The sequence below is a fragment of the Rhinatrema bivittatum genome, chromosome 3 (genome assembly GCF_901001135.1).
Source record: "Rhinatrema bivittatum chromosome 3, aRhiBiv1.1, whole genome shotgun sequence".
Classification (NCBI taxonomy): Eukaryota; Metazoa; Chordata; class Amphibia; order Gymnophiona; family Rhinatrematidae; genus Rhinatrema; species Rhinatrema bivittatum.
Window position 1 is genome coordinate 160082333 of NC_042617.1, and position 24713 is coordinate 160107045.

At 40.4% G+C, this 24713-nt stretch overlaps 1 protein-coding gene across 7 annotated transcripts in view; it reads right to left on the bottom strand.

Annotated features, from left to right (window-relative positions):
• Window positions 1-24713, bottom strand: part of LTBP1 (latent transforming growth factor beta binding protein 1) — a 737653-nt gene that overhangs the window by 102531 nt on the left and 610409 nt on the right. For 5 of the 7 annotated variants that reach the window (XM_029593890.1, XM_029593889.1, XM_029593885.1 and 2 more), the window contains 3 exons: window positions 21205-21345; window positions 2540-2704; window positions 1937-2023 (listed from right to left, as the gene is read on the bottom strand). The exons of 1 other annotated variant lie outside the window; for it this stretch is intronic. In XM_029593890.1, the coding sequence (XP_029449750.1) occupies window positions 1937-2023; window positions 2540-2704; window positions 21205-21345 (393 nt within the window). The remainder of the gene's footprint in view (window positions 1-1936; window positions 2024-2539; window positions 2705-21204; window positions 21346-24713) is intronic. One more of the 7 variants, XM_029593888.1, reaches the window with a different exon arrangement.

Below are 24713 nucleotides of genomic sequence, written 5' to 3' on the forward strand. Positions count from 1 at the left end.
TGATGGAGTAGGAGCCAGGGCCTCTTTTCCAAGTGAGGCAGAAGTCTCTGACTGCTTGGACCTGAAACGTTTTTCCATTTTGTCAAGGTGGGCCAAACAACCCTTGGGGGTCATCTGGGCACAGAGATCGCAGACACAGACATCATGGGAAGCCCCCAGACAAAGTACACAGACCTTGTGGGGATCTGTGATGGACATAGTCCGGTGGCACTGGGGGCATTGGCAGAAGCTGGTCGATGCTATGGAAAAAGAACACGGTGCGCAGTCGATGACCAGTGGATATGGAGAGGGGAAGCCATCGGGGATTGACCATAAAAGCACAAACACTTACCAATCACTGCCCAGGAAGGGCGAGGGACCCTACGTGACGCATGGAAGAAAAAAGAAAAAAACTAGCCAAAAAGGCCAAAAGAAGCATGAGCTCCAAAAACTGTGAGGCGATAGCTCCGCGGAAGAGACTGAAGAAGGACCCCGTGTGGACAAGTGGTTAGTGGCATGCTGGGCATGCTCAGTGTGCCTGTCAAAGTTTCTAGAAACTTTGACAAAAGTTTTCCGTGCCAGGCTCCATCCGATGATGTTACCCATGTGTGAGGACTAACATCCAGAGTAAACAGATCCCTTATAAAATTTTGGCATGCTAAATTAGTCCCTTCATGCTAACAATTGTTTTGCATGAATTTTACTGAATTGACCTCCAAGTCTGAAAATTTACCTCACAGCACCATACATAAAAATATTTTTAAATGCTTCGCAACTTTACGTGTTGATATACTAAAAGTGCAATAAATTAATGAGCAAGATAACCCTTGTTAGTGCATTAACGAAAGCTTATTCTATGTATAAAGGCCCCCAACATTAAAAAAAAAAAATCACTTTAGCTCATATGCTAACACATTAAACATTAATATACTGGCATACACTAAACCGATGCAAGGCATGCTAATGACTTAATGTAGTAACATAGTAAATGATGGCAGATAAAGACCAAAATGATTCATCCAGTCTGCCCAGCAAGATTTTTAGGATACTAACAGCTATCCTTGCAGGTTACCCCCAAGCCTTATGTTAAGGCTAGTAACGTCAACAATCAAAAGCAAACCAGCTACAAAAGCCCCCCCAGACAGGTAAATTTAAAGTACTCTTTTAGCACATTAAATTCAACATTTATCAGTGATCAGTGGTAAATCAGCACATTAACAATCCACTACTGGAGACCATGTCCTCAGTTTTCCCCTCAACTAAATTTAAAAAGAAAAAATGCCCCAACCCTTCTCCCTCACTCAGTTCTAGTAAATAAACTCCCCCACACATACTACTTGAACTCCTATCCCTTCCACCTACCTGACACCAAAACAAAACGCCCCACTCCGATTTCTCCTTCCAATTACACGATGCCAAAAGAAATTAACCCCAACTTTAATACCTCCCCTTCCACCCACCAGATGCAAAAACAAAAGTGGGAAGAAAAAAAAAAAAAAGAACAAGGCGACAATAAAGATGAAAGAAAACGTAAGATACCTAGGATGCTGCAAGTTCGGGCGGCAGCCGCTCTAGGACTGATGGCTAACTTAGATTATCACAAAGCTTTGTGTACAGACATAAAAAGGGAGGAGTCCAAAGTGTGAATAAGGTGAGGCACCTTGTATGCTCCGCTGCCTAAGATGCTATAGTGCCAAGCAGGAAGACGACTAAAACTGTCCTCGATAAGGACCAGTATCTTACAAGCAGGCACACTCTGACTGGCAGCTGAGATATAGCCATGGCACTGTGAACTGGAATAACTAGGCAGGCTGGATGGGCCAGTTCTTCGTTTTCTGTCCTTCCTACTATGTCACAAAATCAAATCTTATTGCTATAGTACTTAGAAAATAATTTTCCGGCTCGTAGCTACTGAAATAATTGTACAGCATCAAGTGAATACGTGATCTGCGCTGACCTTTGTATTTCTGTACACCATCCCCGTAAGATGTGCTGCTAATAGAGATGAAGCCTTTCCCTTCAGGACACATATCAGTGTATTCGCCTGGTGTAAGAAAATAAAATAAAATGGAGTAAATATCAACTCGTTAAAGTTTCAAATTTTAAAAAATTACTTAGCATTTCACAATTTTGTTTTTTTTTTTTTCACTTAAAGCAGAACTAGCATAATGTAGCCACACGTGCCTACCACTGTAGGCTAGAGAAATGTTTAATTCCGCATAATCAACATGGTGTTCTAATACTATCAATCAAATCCTACGGATATTTTAAATCTTATAATACGCTTTCCATATATATGCATTTATAGACATATATGTTTTTCGTTTTAATGGATGGCATTGTTTACAGCAGCTGACTTTATTAATAAAAAAATGTAAGTCAATGAAAATTACCAAGCTAAAATCAGGGACCTGGGATGTACAATACTTAAATATATTTTCAGATAATTGTAATCAGCCTAAAAATAACACTCATTTTTTTGGTGGATAGTCTTTGAAAATAGTAATAAATATAACAAAGAATAGGATAAAGCTCCAAAGAGCTGGACGCTTCTCCTTACCAGATCCAAGGACAGGACAAGGGAAGATTTCACAGTTATCGCCCCAGCCAGCACCCAAAGTACAGCAGCACTCTTGCTTGGTCACATTGGACGTCAGCACATTGTCACAGAAGTTGGCATCATTTAAATTGTAGTAGCATTCTTTCTTTTCTTTGCCGGATTGTTCTATATTTATGCAAAAGGGGGCAAAAAAAATAAAATTAAACACTTTAAACTTACAGGATATGAACACTACTTGTAAATAAATTCTACCAGCCAGAGAGAATGCCAACTTAAAAAAGGCAAGAGCCCAAATATACAGTATTATACAAGCAGTTATTAGCTGTAGATTGTTTTCCTAATCTTCTTTAATTTTGCAGCGTATTTCATCAACCCTCCATGTGGATTCCACCACATCCTGCGTTTTGATCCCTAATGCCATTTCACGCCTATGAACTATGCATTTTGGAAGTGTATTACCAGACTCTAAGGCCTGGATTTATCAAAATGCACTAAATATCGCATGTGATGGGAAAAGGGGTGTGTTTTATGGTAATAGGCAGTTTATCGCAATTTGTGCTAATACCTACGTGAAGTGCTATCTTAGTGCAAATTGTGATAACTTTTTTGTACTTTGCGATAAGTGCCAGAATTGTATTTCCTACATACAACCACTAGAGAGATCATGTTTAATAGGTTTAAGCTGAGAGAGAGTGAGAACAAGCCTAGCCATAAAGCCCTCACGCTAGATAGGTATTTATATCTCTATGGGAGGCCCACCTAGTAACTCGAGGTGAGGTTTAGGTATTAGTGTAGGGGTTAGGGACCACTTTGACATTCAAAGTGAGACGTATGAACAGAACAGTGCTCTCTTGTGAAGATTTGATGACCTTCGGAGTGAGGAAACTCACCCAAAGACGAGATTTGTGCAATGTTCTCTCAACCTAGCTTGACTGCACAAATCTCGTCTTTGGGTGAGTTTCCTCACTCCGAAGGTCATCAAATCTTCACAAGAGAGCACTGTTCTGTTCATACGTCTCACTTTGAATGTCAAAGTAGTCCCTAACCCCTACACTAATACCTAAACCTCACCTCGATTTACTAGGTGGGCCTCCCATAGAGATATAAATACCTATCTAGCATGAGGGCATTATGGCTAGGCTAGGCTCTCTCTCTCTCATTTGCATCGCACCAAACGTTATGGTGTTTTCACATGCGTTAAAGGTGTTTTTTGCATGCGAAAACACCATATAACACTTTGATAAATGACCCCCCTAAGATGGTTAACTTTCATACTGGTGCGCAGACACACACTGGCTAGCACACACCCAAGGATGCAGCCATTTTATAACTTGTGCATGTTATAAAATGGTCTGGATGTGCACATGTGCACTTCATTTTAAATAGGCACGCAAATCCAGCTTCTACAGATTAAGCTGGGGAAATTTAAAAGGGGCATACGTCCATGCCGTTGCCAGTGTCACCATTTTGTCCACCAGTTCACCCAGCTAGGTCCTCCAAACCCCCATGGTTGAATAGCTTATACTTCTCTCAGTTAACCCAGACCTTAAAATCCCTCAGGTATGACTAATTCTTTATTTTTTTAAACTTACATCTTGTCCCTAGCAAAAGTAATCTTGCGCAACAGGGAATCTGGGTGCACGCCCAGACACTTAAGTATTTATGCTCACAACTCTTGGTTGCATCCCGAAATGCTCATGCCCCCTCCAGACCACACCCCTTTTTGAAAAACTTTTCAGATGTGCACGCAGCGGGAGAAATGCATGTATCTGGGCGGCTTTTAACATCTGGTTGGCGCACACGAACCTGACTTGTGCACACATCCCTCAACTGATGCACGAGCTGGGCTTTTAAAGTTCACTTCTAAGAGTACTAAGTATCTGCAAGTGGATTTTATTAATGAAGAAAATATCTGGAACACTGGTTAAAAATTCTCCAACAGGTCTGTAGATTATTACATTTGATTATAAGCACATACAAGAATTGAAGATATATATCATGCCTGTGTAGATTAGGTATGGTATCAGCAGCCATTTTAAAATGTCATGCTGTTTAGAGAATATTGAATAGAAAATATATAAAATGTCTGAAATATTTATACAAATCACTTAATAAAATGGAAAGCATTGTGATTAATCAGACAATATGACTATCTGTCAAACTATCAACGCACAGCCAACCCAGCATGAAACATCAGTCAGTGGCAAGGCAGAATTAAGGGGTCTATGTTTTCTCCCATTTTGTGTCTATGAGAAAAATAGTACGTACAGAGGGCCATAACGTTTGATGTTGCAGTGTACAATAACTTCACTAAAATTTCAACCAAGGTAGCTGAAAATATGGGAAAAATGGTTTAAGGGTTAACAAGATATTAATTTTTTAATGCAGAATACAGGAAATTTATTTTCTTGTTTAAAAACATCTGTGGGGTAATTTTCAAAGACATATGCAAAGGGTTATGTGGATACAATCAGCATATACTACTACTATTACTATTTATGATGCTTAAAGCACTGTTAGACATACACAGACACACATAAGAGACAGTTCCTGCTCCATGGTGCTTACAATCTAGTTAAGACTGTGTGTGCATGACAGAGAAAGCATAAGCATGTGTGTGTGATAGAGACAGAGGAAACGTGTGATAGAGACAGAAGTAGTATGTGTCTCTCTCACACACATGCATATTTCTGGTTTTCACTGAGCATGTATGTTTGTGAAACAAGGATCATACTGTGCGTGTATGAGAGATAGACAGAAGTGGTGTATGTGTGTGTGTGTGTGTGTGTGTGTGTGTGTGGGACTCTCTCACACACACATGCTTCCTCTGTTTCTCATTAAGCGTGTGTGGTAGACAGAGGGAACATATTATATGTATGCCCTCCCAGACTATGACAATCTCAAGGTGAAAGGAATAGAAAGTGGAGGACTTAAAATCCTTATTAGTATTTGATGTATCTGCTCTTTTGAAATATTTTATTTATGTTTAGGAATTTTTTAAAAATTTGTATATGAATTTTTAATTATTGGATGTTATTCTATTTGTTAGCAGTTTTGAAATATATATTTTAGTAGTATGCTTTTACTATTCTGATTGATTTATATTTCTTGATTGTATTGTTTTGAAGAATGGTGATGTTTCTGCATTTCCATTGTTGCAATGCAAAAACAGTCTAGTTTGTTGCAGTTTCCAGTTCAGCTTTTGTCTGCATGTTTCTATTTATATGCATAATAACCCAATTCTTACAGTCAGCATGTTATTTTTGTGTTTTAAAATTCGAGGTTTGTGTATGCTTGACAGTACTTGTGTAACTCGGTAGTTTTCCAATCAGTTGAAAATGTAGGCCTTTATATATTACAAATGCCTGCTCCATCAGGCTGCTAGCTCTTCTTTGTCCTGGTCCTGCCTACAGTATTAAATAATTGGTAAAATTGCTGGCAATGATGTGACTTACTTGGATTTCAGCAAAGCTTTTGATACAGTCCCACATAAGAGGCTTGTGAATAAAATGAGAACCTTGGGAGTGGGCAAAAAGGTGGTGGAGTGGATTACAAACTGGTGATAGCAAACAACGTGCAATGGTAAATGGAACCTACTCTGAAGAGAGACTGGTGTCAATGGAGTGCCACAGGGATTGGTGTTGAGACCAGTTCTGTTCAATACCTTTGTGAGCGACATTGTGGAAGAAATAGAAGGTAAAGTTTGTCTATTTGCAGATGATACTAAGATCTGCAAGATGCCTGAAGGAATAGAGAGAATGAAAAGTGATTTAAAAAAATGTGATTAAAATTTGGTTAAATAATTGACAGCTGAGATTCAATGTCAAGAAGTGCAGAGTCATGCATCTGGAATGCAGTAATCAAAAAGATCTGAATGTGATGGTGAGGTGAAACACTAATGAGCATGGGCTGGGAGAAGGATCTTGGAATGATAGTGGCTGGCAATCTGAAGGCAGTGAAGCAATGTGACAAGGCAATAGCTAAAGGCAGAAGATTACTAGGTTGCATAGAGAGAGAAATAACTAGTAAGAAAAAAGAGATGATAATGGCCTTGTACAGGTCCTTGGTGAGGCCTCACCTGGAGTATTGTGTTATGGTCTAGAGACCATTACTCAAAGGATAGAGAGAGGATGGAGGCTGTCTACAAAAGGGCAACTAAAATGGTGTGGGGTCTGTATTGGAAGACTTAGGAGGAGAGGCTGAGGGATCTGAATATGTATACCCTGGAAGAAAAGAAGTGCAGGGGAGATATGAGACAGACCCTTGAAATACCTGAAAGGTTTGAATAATGCACACACTTTGAACCTTTTCAGTTGGAAAGAAAACAGTAGAACTAGGAGTCATGAAATTAAACTCCAGGGGACGATGACTCAGAACCAGCATCAGGAAATATTTCATCATGAGAGAGTGGCAGATGCCTGGCATACCCTTCCAGAAGAGGTGGTGAGGATGAAAACAGTAAATAAATTAACAAATGCATAGGATAAACACTGTGGGGCAGATTTTATAAATCTGCGCACACGCGTACTTTTGTTCACGCACCAGGCGCGAACAAGAGTACGCGGGATTTCAATAGATACACGCGTAGTTGCGCGTATCCATTAAAATCCGGGGTCGGCGCGCGCAAGGCTGCCCAAAATCGGCAGCCTGTGTGTGCCGAGCCGCGCAGCCTGCCTCCGTTCCCTCCGGCCTCCCCCCACCTAACCCACCCCCTCCCTACCTTTGTTCAACAAGTTACGCCTGCTCGAGGCAGGCGTAACTTTGCGCACTCCGGGCCGGCTGCTATGCACCATTTTCCGGTCCGGGGGCTGGTCCGGAGGCCGCGGCCACGCCCTGGAACGCCCCTGGGACGAAACCATGCCCGCGGCCCCGCCCCGGATGACGCACCGGCCGCGTCACGCCCCTCGACACGCACCGATGACGCGTGGGTCACGTCACGCCCCCGACACACCCCTCCCAGGAAAGCCCCGGGACTTACGTGCGTCCCAGAAGCCTATGCAACATAGGCTCGGCGCGCGCATGGGGAGTTTGGGCCAGGTTTTCGGGGGGTACGCACGTATCTTACGCGCGTACCCCTTTGAAAATCTGGCCCTGTGGTTCCCTAAAGGCTTGAGGTTGGAAATGAAGAAAAGAGTGCATGGGAGTAACCAGCATGTACCAGCAATTACTACCCTTAAATAAACATGCAGGTAACCTGCACAGAGTGGCAGTTACTAGAGATGTGCATTCGTTTTTGCCGAATTAGACAATTTCGTTGAAATTGTCTAATTCGGCATGGTTCAGGGGCAATGAAACCCGAAAAGAATTTTTACGAAATTTTGGAAAAATTCATATTTCGGGTTAGTGAGCGCTAACCCGAAAATCGGGGGCCCACGAAAAAAAAATCAGAACCGTGGGAAAAATGAAGTTTCTCGTGGTTCACCGAAAACGAAGCCCGAAACAAAATTTTAAAATTATGCACATCTCTAGCAGTTACTTCCATAAGAAGCTTGCTGGGCAGACTGGATGGACCATTTGATCTTTTTCTGCTGTCATTACTATGTTGCTTGTCATGGCGAGCGGTGGTTGTAAATAGCATGTGTTAAACAGTTGTATAATATAACGCATAAATAATATTTACATGCAAAAAACAGATATGAAGCAAAATTGACCCAGTGGATTCCAAGAAGGAAAAATGAAGAAGGCAAAAGAACAGGTGGCTCAGACCATGTCTGGATTAATTTTAAAGTATGTGATGCCTTCAACATCAAGTACAATGGGAGAAAATTCTGAAGATACTGAGACCGGTGAATCTGAAGGGCAAATGCAACAAGCAATTTCACAGGAGGATTTAAATAAGAAAGAGCAAGGATTGAAAGATGGCAATTCATCTTCTACAAGCAGTGAAACTGATGAAGAAGGAAGAAACACCAGCAGGAGGAAGGCTCTATTGGCCAATCCCAATTAAAATTGACTTGAGATTTGATCTTATTAAAAAGGGAAGTGAACTCTTCCAAAACAGGAATGGACCTTTCAGTGCACTTCAAAGACAAGGAGAAAAATCCAAAGAGAAGAGTCGACAGCTGACTGCATGGTTTTATAAGATTCTGCCAAACGGTGAAAAAGTTTTGAGAACATGGTTTACTCTCGATCAAAAGAAACTTTGTTCTGTTTTTGCTGCAGATAGTTTGCTCTTGATGACAAAAGAATTGAAACATCCAGGTTTGTCACTGGGTTTCAAGCATGGTGGAAGCTAAACCCAAAAGGTATCTGACCATGAGGCTTCTGAACAGTATCGTTCATACCTGGAGAAACAGAAGACCTTGGGAGCAGGGCTGAAGCTACAAAAAGCCATTGATCAAGTCCATCAAGCAGCAATGAACAGAGAGAGAGAAAGAAATGGAAGGATATTTTACATTGCTTTTGGACTTAACGTTGTTTCTAGCTTGCCAGAATCTTCCTTTTCACAGTCACAAAGATGACATGTCATCAACAAACAAAGGAAACTTCAAGAAATTAGTAGAGTTGCTGTTAAGTTATGATCCAGTTTTGAAAAAAATATTTTGTAAAGTTTAAGCATTCTGTTCCATCTGGGAGGAGAGTGGTTTGTATTTATCCCCAAAGATTTAAAATGAGTTTATTCGCCTTTTGGGGAATCATGTCAAAGAGAAAATAGTGGATGATATTAACAAATCAAAGTATTTTGGGATTCTTTTTGCCAGCACTCCTGATGTGTCACATTGGCTCAGATGTGTGAAGTAATCAGACCTGTCCATATTGAATGTGACAAAGTTGAAGAAAAGGAATCATACTTGGGCTTCTTCCCTATTGCTGGAAAGACTGCTGCCAAGCTCTCTGAAGATATCCTGAGACATTTGGAGAGTGATAGACTGGACATAAACCTGTGCCATGGTCAGGGATATGACAGCGCTGCAACTATGGCTGGAATTCATGGTGGTGTTCAGTCAAAGATCAGAGAGATTAATCCCAAGGTTTTATTTGTGACTTGTGCAAATCATTCTCTGAACCTTTGGAAGTACTTCTTTGTATGACATTTTTTGGAACCTTGGAGAGATTCTGTTCCTTTTTTTTCAGCCTCTCCTTATCAATGGAAAATGCTGATGGAGAATGTCACATGCCAGTCAAAAGGCTTTCTCAGACCAGATGGAGAGCTCATTATGCTGCTGTGAACCCAGTGAAGGCCAAGGTGGAGAAACTGACCTCAACCCTGGAAATACTATGTGATCCCAAAGAAAATGTGGACATAAGAAGAACAGCTCAGATTTTGCTGTCTGCTGTGATTTATTTTTCTTTTGAGTCATCTTTCTTTCGAGCCAATAATACAGTGCGCTCCGATGGAGCACACTGTTAACCCTCGATTGGACGCGCGTTTTCGATGCGCTAGCGTTACCCCTTATTCAGTAAGGGGCCGAAAACGCGCGTCCAACCCCCCCCCAAACCTAATAGCGCCCGCAACATGCAAATGCATGTTGATGGCCCTATTAGGTATTACCGCACGATTCAGAAAGGAAAATGTGCAGCCAAGCCGCACATTTTACTTTCAGAAATTAGCGCCTACCTAATTTCTTCGGGCACCGGGAATGTGCACAGAAGAGCAGTAAAAACTGCTTTTCTGTGCACCCTCCAACTTAATATCATGGCAATATTAAGTCGGAGGTCCCGAAAGTTACCAAAAGTAAAAAAGTAAATAAATAAAAAATTTGAAGTCGGCTCGAAAACCGGACGCTCAATTTTGCCTGCGTCTGGTTTCCGAACCCATGGCTGTCAGCGGGCTCGAGAACCGACGCCGGCAAAATTGAGAGTTGGCTGTCAAACCCGTTGACATCTGCCGCTCCGGTCCAAAAGGAGAGTGGCCTGTGCATGCGCCGGGAGAGCGGGCATTTGCTGTATCGGCCCGTTTCTGGCATGAAGTCCTGGAAGAAATTAATCTGGCACAAAAATATTTGCAAACAGTTGGAATCAGCCTTGATAAATGCACTCTGAAGCTCCAAGCTCTAAAACTGTTTCTTGAAGATCAGGACAGTGAAATTGTGTAGAGGGCCATTCATTATGCAAGTACAAACTGTGAGGAAATGGATATTTCCATGGAGAGAAGAGGGAGAATAAAGCTTCATAAAAGTATGCCAGGAGAACTGGCAAAGGAGGTTGGTCTCACATTGCCAGAGGAAATAAAATGAGCTATGCTCGAATGTCTTGTTTTCATCAAGAATTGGAGATTTAGTCTAAGGCAATGGATCAAGTTCTGTCAATCTTCGTTGTTATTTAGCCACTCTGCTTTTTGCAAAAACAAAAAAAAAAAAGTATATCCCAAATCTGATTCAAATTTTTGATGCCAAAATCAGTGTTAAGAGACAAAGCAACATTGCAGTTTATGGAGTTTTTTGGAAAAGGGATTTTTTTGAATCTCTGCCAAGAATGTTATCATGTTTGAGATTCTTTTTGACTGTGTGACTGTTCATTTTTCCAAATCGAAGTTGATAAAAAATTTCTCACGCTCAACCATGAGTCAGACAAGATTGACAAATTTGGCTTTACTTTCAGTTGAACATGAATATGCAAAGGAAGTGAATTTTGATGAGATTATCGATTGATTTGCAGAGAGTAAAGCTTGAAAGCAGAGATTGTGATTAGGCTGTGGGCTGAGTCTGGATTTCGTATGTTTTCTATATAAAGTAAAATGCAATAATACTTGTTCGCTGAATTATAAATGTCCTTCATTTGGAGGATTATATGGAGGATGCTGGGGTTTGAGGATTAATTATAAAAACAAAACAATTCAGCAAATTTGTGTTTGATAAGATTCTTGCTCTTGGATGGATTTAAAAGATATTTGCATTGTGCCTTCTATTTGTACTGTTACTGGCTTTCAATAAAAAGGTGAGTTTTTAAACTACACTTAAATGTGCCCAGAGACGAAGCATGAGATATCGAATCAGGAAATCTATTCCAGGCACACAGCACAGCAAGGTGGAAAAGACGGAGTTGGAAGTTGGCGGAGGAGAAGAAGGGCATAGGTAAGAGCAACTTGCCCAAAAAATGGAGTTCACAAGGAAGATGTAGAGAGAGAGGATAGATAATGAGGGGCCGCAGAGTGAATACATTTAATCGGCAAGAACAAGAAGCTTGAACTGTATATGGAAGCGGACAGAAAGCCAATGTAGCAATTCTAAAAAAGGGGCGATAGCAACCTTGAAGAAAGATAAGTCGTGGAACTGATTTTTGAATAGATAGTAGGAGAGAAAGATGGCTCAGCAGGAGAACAGCAAACAGCAAGTTGCAGTAGTTTAAGTGGGAGTTAATAAGAAAATAAATAGCCTTTGTGCATGGAAAACAAATTTTCAGAAAAGCAGGAGTACAAGCGCATGGTTGCCACCATGTGGAAAAGCAGGTGCGGAGAAAGAAGGCATTTTGAGTGCATTCCAGGATGTAGTTCATGCACATTTATATATTTGATAATGGAATAGGTACATATGTCATCAAACATGCAAGCAAGCTTTTACACCCGACCCTGACGCTCCAGAGATTCCATTCTGCTACATCAGTGAGCTACCCTACTTTAGCACCAGAAACGCAACTTGAGGCTCATATAAAGCACAGATGCCCTTTACTGAGCCTTGTCAGCATTTGTCCGGAATTAAAAGTGCGCCGGTCGCGTGAACAAAAGTACGCGCGGGCGTAGTTTTTTTAAATCTACCCCTTTGTATCTAGGGCAATGGTGAACATAAGAACATAAGAAATTGCCATGCTGAGTCAGACCAAGGGTCCATCAAGCCCAGCATCCTGTTTCCAACAGAGGCCAAACCAGGCCACAAGAACCTGGCAATTACCCAACTATGCCTGGAGAAGAAGTAAATATCCATAGAATATGGGAATGGTCTTAATATTGGTACACAGATCTCTGACTGTTAAAGATTCCAAGCTGAGAAATCTGTTATGATAACTCATGAATGTTCGTTCAGTGAATAATTAAAGCTTAATTACAATTTGGTTTTGGATCAAATAATGGATTTAGCAGTGATTACAGACACCTAATTTCTAGTGGAGGAAGGTAGCAGTGTCTGAACTTTGCCTCAATCCCAGGGCATCATATTATTTTTCAGTTACAAATGCAGGAGAGAGGAAGAGGGTTGCTGTAAATTTTAGGGAAGAATGGGGATGTCAAAAGCCACCTTTGATTACCCAGAGGATTGCAAGTGCCTATTCCATCAATTCTGTCTTTTCTTATGAGATTGGCTTGGTGGCAGGCTGTCATGCAGCCAGCATGGTACAGGATGGGAATAATGTGCTAAGTGAGTGTATTGTTGGTATTGCACTGAAAACACCTTACCTGATAGTGGCTGGGGATTTTAATCTCCATGCTGATGATCAGACTATTTTGGTTGCTCAGAATTTCCTGGTATCCTTAGCTGATGTTGATTTGCATCAATAGTAAATGTCCCTACACGTGCTGGGGTCGTGGTGTTTGGATCTGGACTATTAAACAAATTGTGGGCTGAAATTAAGGGGTTCCCAGGTTGCCCCTTGGACTAATCATCATATTCTTTCCTTTTTCTTCTCTGTTCCTAAAGATTATGGGAGTAGGGAAAAGTTAAAAGGAATCTGTAGAAGAATGAGAGGGAATACTGATGTTATTCAATTCAGTGAAGGGATGGAAGGAACTGATACAGAGGTGTGCTGAGGGTCCCATGGAGTCCTGCATGGATAGGCTGCATTGAAGGGACTTGTCAAGGTTCTTGCTGAAATAATTCCTTGGAAGCCTCTGCCTGAAAGGACATACTCCTTGATTCTTTGAAGAGCTGCATTATCATAAGAGGGAGGTGAGATTAGAGACAGTATGGGTAAAATGTCCTGACCCTCATGATAAGAGAGACTGGTGTGGTATGGCTAACTGGTATTATGCTGCCATGGTAAAAGCTAAGACAGCATTTTTAGCACATTCTGTTGCCTCTGGTAGCTCTAACTTTAATAAATTGTTTATACACTGAAGAGATTACTAGGGAACAGAGTGGCAAAAACATCTAAGACTTTGGCTGTACTATATTAGATAGTGATACCTTTGCTGCCCATTTATCAGGGAAAATTGATAAGTTGCACTCTGAGTTAGAATTGAAAAGGGTGGGGAGACCAATGAACATCTGGCTGACTCAAATGGCTGAATCTGCTGATGACTCAGAATTGCAAGGGACAGATGCCTTTTTGATTGTTAAATCTGGCAGAGTATAGGCAGATTTTAAATAAGATAATAGCAATCCATTGTATGTTGGTTCCTTGTCCGTCCAGATTTTCAGTCTGGATGGTAAATAGTTATTTGGTAAGTGTTGTATCTCTTTACAGTTGCATAGTATAGAAGAATCCCAGATATTGAAAAAGCCTGAGCTAGATGCCTCTATTTGGGATAATTACAGACCAGTCGCCAATATTCCATTTCTGGCTACAATCATGGAGAAAACTGTTACTATCCCATTAACATTTTTTTTTGAGAGGAGAAAGAGGCTGGGTAGTTCTCAAGGAGGCCTGTCTGATAGCTGTGGTATCTCCCATTTTGACCATTTTCCTTCTTAATATCTTAATGAAGATTTTAGAGATGATGTTCCATTCGTTAGAGCTGCAAGGTTATCTACATGCTGATGATATCAGCATGCAGAAATTCAAGCATTTTCTCAACTTAGTGGTAATTTATTTATCATTGTTGACTGGCTAGAGCAGAGTAAATTGGGCTTAAATTCCACTAAGACAGAGATTCTTAAAACTGGGCATGCCAGATGCAGTTCCATTATCTCTTACTACCGAGTTGAATAATATTATGTCTACTGACATGGTAAAGAATCTAGGGGTTCATTTGGATTCCAAGCTCAGTGTGGAGGCACATATTGCTACAGTGGTTTGGACTGCTTTCCTATAGTTGCAGCTAATTAACAAATTGCATCCTTTTTTGGATATGAATTCTTTTATATCAGTGATCCACTAGTTGGTGGCTTCTCATCTGAACTACTGTAATAGCTAATGTGTTGACCGATAGGCTTCAGGTAATCCAGAATGTGGAGGCAAGGTCTATCTTAGCTTATGCTTGACAAAATTCTTTGGCAAGGATACATAATTCTCTTCATTGCCTCCCAATTACTGCAGTTTAAGATCTTGGCTCTGACATTTTGGGTCATGAGGGGTAAATGTTCTCTTTATTTACTTAATAAACTGAATTGGTAGGTACTGCCATTGTTGTCTGCAGTCCAGTCAAGGGTCTCTGCTTCAAATTCCTCCTTTAAAGAAGTGTGAGATATACAAATTAGGTCAAGGGCATTTTCTATAATAGCCCCTACATTGTGGAATTGTCTTCCTCTTAAGATTAGATAGGAGTTGAATTGTCTATTGTTCTACAAGAAGGTCAAAACATGGCTTTTTCCCATTGCTAAGAAGAGGTATAATTGAGAAGGCTGGTGGTCTTCGACTCCTGTGTATAGGTATCTCAACATTGTAGATAGAGCAAATTTTTAGGTGGGTAGATGGCGACTATGTTGGGATCAAACTAGTGTTTTCTTGTATTTGTGAATTCTAATTCATTTTGTTTTATATATGTGCTGTCTATGTATGTTTTTAATACTTGTTCACCACCTTGGATGATTTTTTGAATTCAGGAAAGTGGTTTGGAACTTTTAAATAACTAAAAAATAAATAATGATGCTGTTGGTTGAACTCTGAAGCAGCAGCAAAAACTAGCTACAGATTATAAAAATGCTTATTTCTGGCCCAATTTACTGCAGTTGTTAATAGTCAATTCTAATTCTAGCTGTTGGCTAAAACAGCTCATAGTTTAAGAATAAAAAAAAAATGAGGTCAAAATTCAAAGGGCTTGTCTAGCTATATTTTGGAGTTAACTGGACAAAACCAGAGTTTTGAATATTTCTCCCTGCTCCTGGGCTAAATTTTGTGAGGACCACTCATTGTTAAAACCCCAATTTATGTTTTTTATGTAAAAAAAATTAGACTTTTTTTTTTAACTAAACTAAGTTATATATAAAAAAATACTATTGATTCTCATCAGCTTGGATTATTTAAAAAAAAATGCTGGCGACAGTATCAAAGGAAGATTTTTATTGTGTTACATGATGAATAAATTTCAGTTCTATTGGTAAACTATAAAAAAATTAATTTATGAAGATTAAGTTTGAGGCAGAATACAGTTTATCACTGTTTAAAACTATCTTTTAAAGCTCTTCTGATGCTCTTCTGTGATGTTTTCTTACAGTCTAAATTTGTTTAATTGAAAAACAGATTTATTTTGTGATCCTAATACTGCTCTTTTCATCAGACTAACTTGGCAGACTAATCAGTTCTTGCACTACTCTATCAATCAAAGAACTAGCTTGGAGCTAGTACGCCAGATGTTTAACCAGTCTGACAGCACCTTTAGCTACTGCAGTCTCACAGCTGCCCGAAAAAGTCCTATTTGGCCCCATTTTTTAAATGTCTTTAATCCATTGCTTTATTATATTGTTATTAGCTAAAGATGAGGATTCATTGTGATTTTTTTTCTCATACTGAGTCTGTGAGAAAGACTTTGATCAATGCGGGCTGAATGAATTATCAAAGGTTCCAGAAGAGGATAAAAACTTGACTTTTTCCATCATGATTGGTTACAGAAGGATTTTTGCCTTTTTATAAGATGACTGGTATGCCTCTGCTTTTTTATGTTTATATTTTTAGTTTGTAAGTCTAATGTTTATTTGAATTGTTGATGAAGAGATTTTAATGTGTACATTGCCTTGGATGAACTACTTTTGGATTTGGAAAGCAGTTAAAAATGCTCTTAAATAAATACACAGGCAAGTTACAGTCTCAACATAATAAAATTGCAAAAGTTTAAATTCTACATTTCTAAAACCAAATATACAACACTCAACATACTTACAAACACATTACTCGTTCACAAACTGACTGAAATCACTGAACATGCATACTTTACACAACTATAACCACCCCTTATCTAACTTCTATGCTAAAAACATCCCTCAAATCTTACCAACCCCCAACAGAAATGCTATTCCAAAAAGCCCCCATCATCCAACCCCTTCCTGACAACATATCCCACCACCCCCTACCTAGTCCAACTAACAGCCTCACACTTCCACTGATCTACTCATCACTTCAAGAGAAACTAGCCAGCTTACCATGGCTCTAATCCTCTTAAGTCTTACTAAAATAGGCTGTCTTGACTAACTTCCTAAAAAATAATTGCTCGGTCATTATCAAGTGAAATTCTTTAATTGTGGGTTCTATCAACAGAACCCCTGAGAGGAGTACAAACTCTGACAAGGAGCATACCACTTCAAAGGTGCCCACCTACTTCACCAAACCATGTTTTGTTCCATAGCGGTGGAAAGGGGCAGTAGGAGAAACAACAGCTGTTTTGTCGTTCTATCATTTAGTCCCTTGTGTGACACTCTGCAACAGCAACCAAACTGAATATGTATTATAGGAGCATCCCAACAATAAGACTCTTAACCTTGAGTGGGGGCATCTCATAGAGCATAATTTTACTGGCATAAGAAGCAATTACAGGATTTCAGGATGATCTCAACCAGGGTTTTCTTTATCTCTACTCTAAGGCCCATATGACATGTCTGGAAAAAAAAAATAAAAATATATATATATATTGTGAATATCCTGGAAATCAGATCTGGTTGAGGACATGAAGGACTGAGTTTAGAAAACCTTGACCTAGATAAAGATGCAGTGTGGAAAAGAAGGAGGAAGAAATCATTAGGAACAAAACTACGGTAAGTTGTAAGTGACAAACCCCAGCTTTTGAGTAGCCTTTCCCCCAAACTTCACTGCATTGGTATTAGAACTTTACTATAGCCAATACACCCTAGGCTCCTGCAATTCTGTGGTGCGGGACAAACCACATAATTAGCTTATTGCATAATTTTCTCCCCGAATCTGCCGCACCTCCTAATTTAATAATCTGAAGAAAGCCACAAGGTGCCTGCTTTAAGTCTCAGCTATCTCTCTGCTCCAGTTCCAGCCCCACTCCTTCAGGCCGATACAGTACAGTGCGCTCCGGCAAAGCGCACTGTTAACCCGCGAATGGGTAAGGGGTAATAGCACGTCCAAAACGCGCGTCCAACCCCACCGAACCTAATAGCGCCCGCAACATGCAAATGCATGTTGATGGCCCTATTAGGCATTCCCGCGCGATACAGAAAGTAAAATGTGCAGCCAAGCCACACATTTTACTTTCAGAAATTAGCACCTACCCAAAGGTAGGCGCTAATTTCTCCGGCACCGGGAAAGTGCACAGAAAAGCAATAAAAACTGCTTTTCTGTGCACCCTCCAACTTAATATCATGGCGATATTAAGTCTGAGGTCCCGAAGGGTAAAAAAAAAATAGAAAAAAAAAAATTTGAAATCAGCTTGCGGCTCAAAAACCGGGTGCTCAATTTTGCCGGCGTCCGGTTTCCGAACCTGTGGCTATCAGCGGGCTCGAGAACCAACGCCGGCAAAATTGAGCGTCGTAGGTCAAACCTGCTGACAGCCGCCGCTCCTGTCAAAAAAGAGGCGCAAGGGATGCACTAGTGTCCCTAGCGCCTCTTTTTACCGCCGGCCCTAATTTTAATAAATTAAAATATTGTATCACGCGCACAGGAGAGTGGCCTGTGCGCTCGCCGGCTCTCCCGTGATTTTACTGCATCAGCCCGCTTGTAAGCAGCCTGCAGGGAATAGTAGGGGAGGAGGATGAAGTTGAGACTAGAGCATATAGAGCAAAAGAGAGAAGTACCACTCTGGGGTCTCCAATCCAGCCCCCCTCCCTCCTCTTCTCCTGTCCTGATGGAATGAGATTGGACATAGCACTCTCAAAGATTCTTTAAATCAAACCAAAGATTTTTTTTTTAAATAATTCCTGTATGGAATGATGACATTCTTCTACATGGACATTTTTATACAAACATTCACCAGCCAAACATTCACCAGCTGGCTGTGTTTTGAAAGTCTGCAACTGCTAGCTCCCAAGCTGGCATTAATTTCAATTAAAGAAGCCTTGTCGACTGGCATTATTTATTTGTCGATTTTTATACTGCCTATCAGTATATTATCAAGTCTATCAGTATGTCTAAGTAGTTTACAATTAAAACAACCATAAAATCCAAATATTAAATAAGCAATCACTAAAAACATCATTAAGATTAAAAGTCAGTGGTTGAATATTAGTACCCCAGTTGCCATAAGCAACAGAAAAGTAAGCGACAGAAGCCAGATCTGTTGCCTGGCAATGATAAGCACTAAACGTGTGCTAATTCAACCCCTTTTTTGCATTTGTCACGAGTCCAGTATATCCTCATGCCTCTTACTGTGTAGTTAACATGGCAAACTGCTGATGCTGAGGGCATTTTCAGTATAAGACAAAGATGTACTAAAGAAAATCTAAAAAGGATTGTTGCACTGTATTTCAATTCTAAACAAAATTAACATTTCACAGTTAGAAGTTTTTAACTTGCATGTCTTGACCTAAAAAAATAGTTGATTTAAGTACTTGGTACATTTTGAATTTGTGTATAGTTTAAACATTGCTTAAAAACAATGTGAAAGTTTATTTTAACAAAAATTGAACTTTTTGCATAGGAAGGGTGTGAATCTTTATTAAAAATTATGCAGATCTGCCATATAATTGCTGCAGAATATTGAAAAATTTGCCACAGGAAATCAAGGGCTGTGACCATAGGTCTAATATGGGCCCTTCCAGGTGAAGGGATAGTACAAGAGGTACAATTGGATGACATATGGGGCTACAGGTTGGAGAATTAAGGACTGGATGCGGCTCACTCAAGAATTAGTTCAGAAAACTAACTTATTTAACTAGATATTTTGATTATTGTATCCCTCTTTGGTACTTGAAAGGTTTTAATGATCCATGATCAAGAACAAATCTTTTCCGTTGGAAAAAAATCAGTAGAACTAGGGGTCACGATTTGAAACTCCAGGGAGGAAGACTCAGAACCAATGTCGGGAAACATTTCTTCACGAAAAGGGTGGTGGCCTGGAATGCCCTTCCAGAGGAAGTGGTGAAGACTAAAACTGTGAAGGATTTCAAAGGGGCATGGGATAAACACTGTGGGGTAGATTTTAAAAGAAGCACGCACTACCTGGCGCGCGCACATGTACACCCAATTTTATAACATGCAAGTGCATGTTATAAAATCCGGGGTCGGCGTGCACAAGGGGGTGCACAATTGTGCACCATGCGCACGCTGAGCCACGCTGCCTTCCCTCCTTTCCCTCCCAGGCCACTCCGAAATCAGAGCGGCCTGGAAGGGAACTTCCCTTCCCCTTAACCTAACCTTCCCACCCCTTCCCCTAACCTTCCCCCCCTAGCCCTACTCTAACCCTCCCCTGACTTGTCTTACCTTTTGTGCCTGCCTCTGGGCAGGCAATCCTCCGACAGAGCAGCAATGGCTGCTCTGTCGGAGGCCTCTGGCCCTGCTCCCACCCCGCCCCCAGACCGCCCCTTTTGTAAAGCCCCAGGACTTACACACAGCCCGGGGCTTTGCGCACATCGCCGGGCCTTTTTAAAATAGGCCCAGCGCGCACAGGACCGGTTATGTGCGTAACCTTTATAAAATCCAGCCCAATGGATCCATAAAAGCTAGAGGATGGGAATAAAGAGAAGAGCCATGGAAGTGGCTTGCTGGAATGGTGACTACTAACTGGTGATTACTACCCTTACTCAATAAGCCTTCACAAGGTTAATGCAACTCCAACATGGCTCTCTGCTTCAACGGCAAGGGGAAATGTGGAAAAGAGGATTTGCATTCAGACAACAACCAACAAGGACTGAACTACACAGCCTGGGTAAACAAATAAGCGTGAGGGTAGCTTGCTTATTGCGGTGGTTACTACCCTAAACCAATTAAGCCTGATACTTCACTTTGAATGCATATACAGCATTGCTCTCTTCTTCAACGGCAGGGGGAAATGTGGAAAAAAGGATTTACATTCAGAACACATCCAACAAGGCATTGATCTGTGAAGTCTGGGTAAACGAGCATCGTGGTAACTTGCTTGATGTGCGGGTTACTACCCTTATCCATTAGGCTTTATGCTTCACTTTTGATGCAACTCCAACATTACTCTCTGCATCAATGGCAGGGGGGGGGGGGTGGCAGGAAATTCGAATCAAACAGTTACTAACAAGGGCCTGACACCTTGGTGGTCAGTGAAACAGATAAGTATGGGAAAATAAGTGGGAGCTTGCTGGGCAGACTGGATGGGCCGTTTAGTCTTTTTCTGAAGTCATTTCTATGTTGCTATGTTAGTTTTAGCAGAAAGGTGGGCACAAATTTGTAAAGAAAAAATAAATAAAAATACATTTTCATATACATTTCAAGACTGGATAGTTAGATATCATGTATACTCAGCCATCTGGATAAAAATATGATTCCACTTAAAAGAAACTATAATTTAAAATTCTAGAGGGGATTCATTATGAGATACTGATTCTAGAGAGCTATTTCAGTGAATAAAAAATGCATTTGACTGACTTTATACCATGGTTTGACAGCACCCATGAGTTCTAAAGAGTGAGACGTGCTAATTATGAAGCTAAAATTGTTAACCGTTTAGATTCTGCCAGATTCTGGCTTGCGTATACATCAAGTACAATGAAACATACCACTTGATTCTGAAGGTTTAATACATCTTTTTCCTGAGGCATCCAGAACCATGGGGTGAGTGCAGAAACAATTGTAAGACCCATCTGTGTTGATACATTGGCCATCAATGCAGCTATTTGGATCTTGACATTCATCAGTGTCTTAAAAAGAAAAAAATGTTAACAAGTGAAAAAGATATCAAGCGAAATTAAGTAAAATGAAGCCTCTCCTTTTACCAAACTGAGATCATGTTTCCAAGATTTAAATCATCATGAGGGAAATGTTCCAAAGCTGTTTCTCGGTGTCACTGTTTGAAAATTCCTTGCCCTTTATGTAAAAGTACATAAGTTGTTCTACAACATGCCTACTTTTACCCACAATTAGGGGAGGTATTCCCTGGGTGGGGTCAGTGCCAAAGGTAGTCTATCAAATATAGCCATGGCCATAAGCACTACTGCTGGAAGGGCACTGGCTGCAGCACAGGAGCTAAGGGTGCTACAACCCCCTCTCTGCTGCCAGTAGATGTTTAATTAAAAAAATTGCAAGCTGGCCCGAGTCTTACCGCGGTAGGAACTTCACCAGAATGAAGCGATGAAGGTGCTGTAGGATGGCAGAGAATCTGTGCCCAGCCTCATTCCATGCCCCGCCTCCCACCAGGAAGGGGCGGGGCCACTACAGTGCATGGAAGCAGAATGCATGCATAAGCATTGTCAAGTTAAGTGTAAAACAATGATAAGGCAAGCTAAGAGAGAATTTGAAATGAAGTTGGCAGTAGAGGCAAAAACTCATAATATAAACTTTTTAAAATATATCTAAAGCAAGAAATCTGTGAGGGAGTCGGTTGGACCGTTAGATGACTGAGGGATTAAAGGGGCTATTAGGGAAGATAAGGCCATTGCAGAAAGACTAAATTAATTCTTTGCTTCTGTGTTTACTAATGAGGATGTTGGGGAGATGCCGGTTCAAGAGATGGTTTTCAAGGGTGATTCAGATGAACTGAACCAAATTACTGTGAACCTGGAAGATGTGGTAGGCCACATTGACAAGCTAAAGAGTAGCAAATCACCTGGACCAGATGATAGGCACCCCAGGGTTCTGAAAGAACTAAAAAAATGAAATTTCAGATCTATTAGTTAAAATTCGTAAGCTATCATTAAAATCATCCATTGTTCCTGAAGACTGGAGGGTGGTCCAATGTAACCCCAATATTTAGAAAAGGCTCCAGGGGAAATCCAGAAAACTATAGACCAGTGAGCCTGACTTCAGTGCCAGGAAAAATAGTGGAAACTATTCTAAAGATCAAAATCACAGAGCATATTGAAAGACATAGTTTAATGGAACACAGCATGGAAGTCTTGCCTCACAAATCGGCTTCATTTTTTTGAAGGGGTTAATAGACATGTGGATAAAGGTAAGCCAGTAGATGTAGTGTATTTGGATTTTCAGAAGGCATTTAACAAAGTCCCTCATGAGAGGCTTCTAAGGAAACTAAAAAGTCATGGGATAGGAGGCAGTGACCTTTTGTGGATTACAAACTGGTTGAAAGACAGGAAACAGAGTAAGATTAAATGGTCAATTTTTTCAGTGAAAAAGTATAAAGAGTGGAGTGCCTCAGGGATCTGTACCTGGACCGGAAATATGATGAGTAAGGTAATCAAATTTGCAGATGATACAAAATTATTCAGAGTAGTTAAATCACAAGTGGATTATGAGAAATTGCAGGAGGACCTTGCGAGACTGGAAGACTGGGCATCCAAATGGCAGATGAAATTTAATTTATTTATTTGTTTGTTTTATATACCGTCAATCTGAAGCAGTCTCAACAGTGTACATTCAATTATATAGAAAAACCTATATTTATTTATTTATTTAAAATTTTTATATACCGGCATTCATGTTGCAAACACATCATGCCGGTTTACATATAACAGGGGTGTACAGTGAACAATTCAATAACCTATTAGTGTAGAAGGAAGCAGTTACAAATAACAAGGTAATAGAACTGGGAGGAGAGAAGAAAAGGGAGAGAAAATATATAATATTACAATAAAACAAATTTAAAAAATTGATCACAATAAAACAAATTTGCTACATAATAAAATTAAATTCAAAATAAAATTCAAAAATTTTAACTAATATGGTAAAAATATAGACAAACTTGAGAAATAAAAATAAAATAAGATAAAAAACCCCCCAATAAATCAAAATAAAATAAAATGAAAGAATATAAAAACACACATAAGCCAGATATTATAGCTTTAAGCGTAACAAAACAGCCAGAATATGGGATTATTGCTCACACAATGTGGACAAGTGCAAGATGATGCATATAGGGAAAAAGAGTCCATGCTGTAGTTATACAATGTTAGGTTCCATATTAGGAGCTAACACCCAGGAAAAAGATCTAGGCATCATTGAAATCGTCAGTTCAATGTGCTGCAGAAGTCAAAAAAGCAAACAAAATGTTAGGAATTATTAGGAAGGGAATGGTGAATAAAGCAGAAAATGTCATAATGCCTCTGTATCGTTCCATGGTGAGACCGCACCTTGAGTACTATGTACCATTCTGGTCACTGCATCTCAAAAAATATATAGTTGTGATGGAGAAGGTACAGAGAAGGGAGACCAAAATGATAAAGGGGATGGAACAGATCCCCTATGAGGAAAGGCTAAAGAGGTTAGGGCTGTCCAGCTTGGAGAAGAGGCGGCTGAGGAAGGATGATAGAGGTCTTTAAAATCATGAAAGGTCTAGAATGGGTAAATATGAATTGGTTATTTACTCTTTCAGATAATAGAAGGACAAGGGGGCACTCCATGATGTTAGCAAGTAGCACGTTTAAAACTAATCTGAGAAAATCCTTTTTCACTCAATGCACAATTAAGCTTTGGAATTTGTTGCCAGAGGATGTGGTTAGTGCAGTTAGTGTAGCTGGGTTTAAAAAAGGTTTGGATAAGTTCATGGAGAAGTCCATTAACTGCTATTAATCAAGTTGTCTTAGAGGATAGCCACTGCTATTACTGGCATCAGTGTTTGGGTACTTGCCAGGTACTTGTAGCCTGGATAGGCCACTGTTGGAGACAGGATGTTGGGCTTGATGGACCCTTGTTCTGACCCAGTATAGCAATTTCCTATATTCTTATGTTCTTCTGGTGCAGCTCATGCCGCAATAAGACTTGGAGAAGTTTGCAATTGTTTAAATACCAGCAGGAGAGAGGAAGCAAAGGCATTCTGGGCCACAGGAAAGCAGAAGACCAATCCAGAATCCCCTCCCACCCTACACAGAGGAGTGCTAGATCAGTCAGGTGATGGAAGAGGACCCAGGCCCAGAAGGAATGCTGAGTAGAGGGATGTGGAAGTGTGTAGAGGTGGGAAATGGTAGGAAGGGAGAGAAGTGGTGGGAAGTGTTGGGGGAGGGAGTAGAAGAGAGGTGATGGTAAATGATGGGAATAGGGGGAGGGTGGAGGAGAGATGCTGGGAAGGGTTGGATGGAAGTGGGGGTAAGAGAAAGGAGTGACATGCTGGAAATTG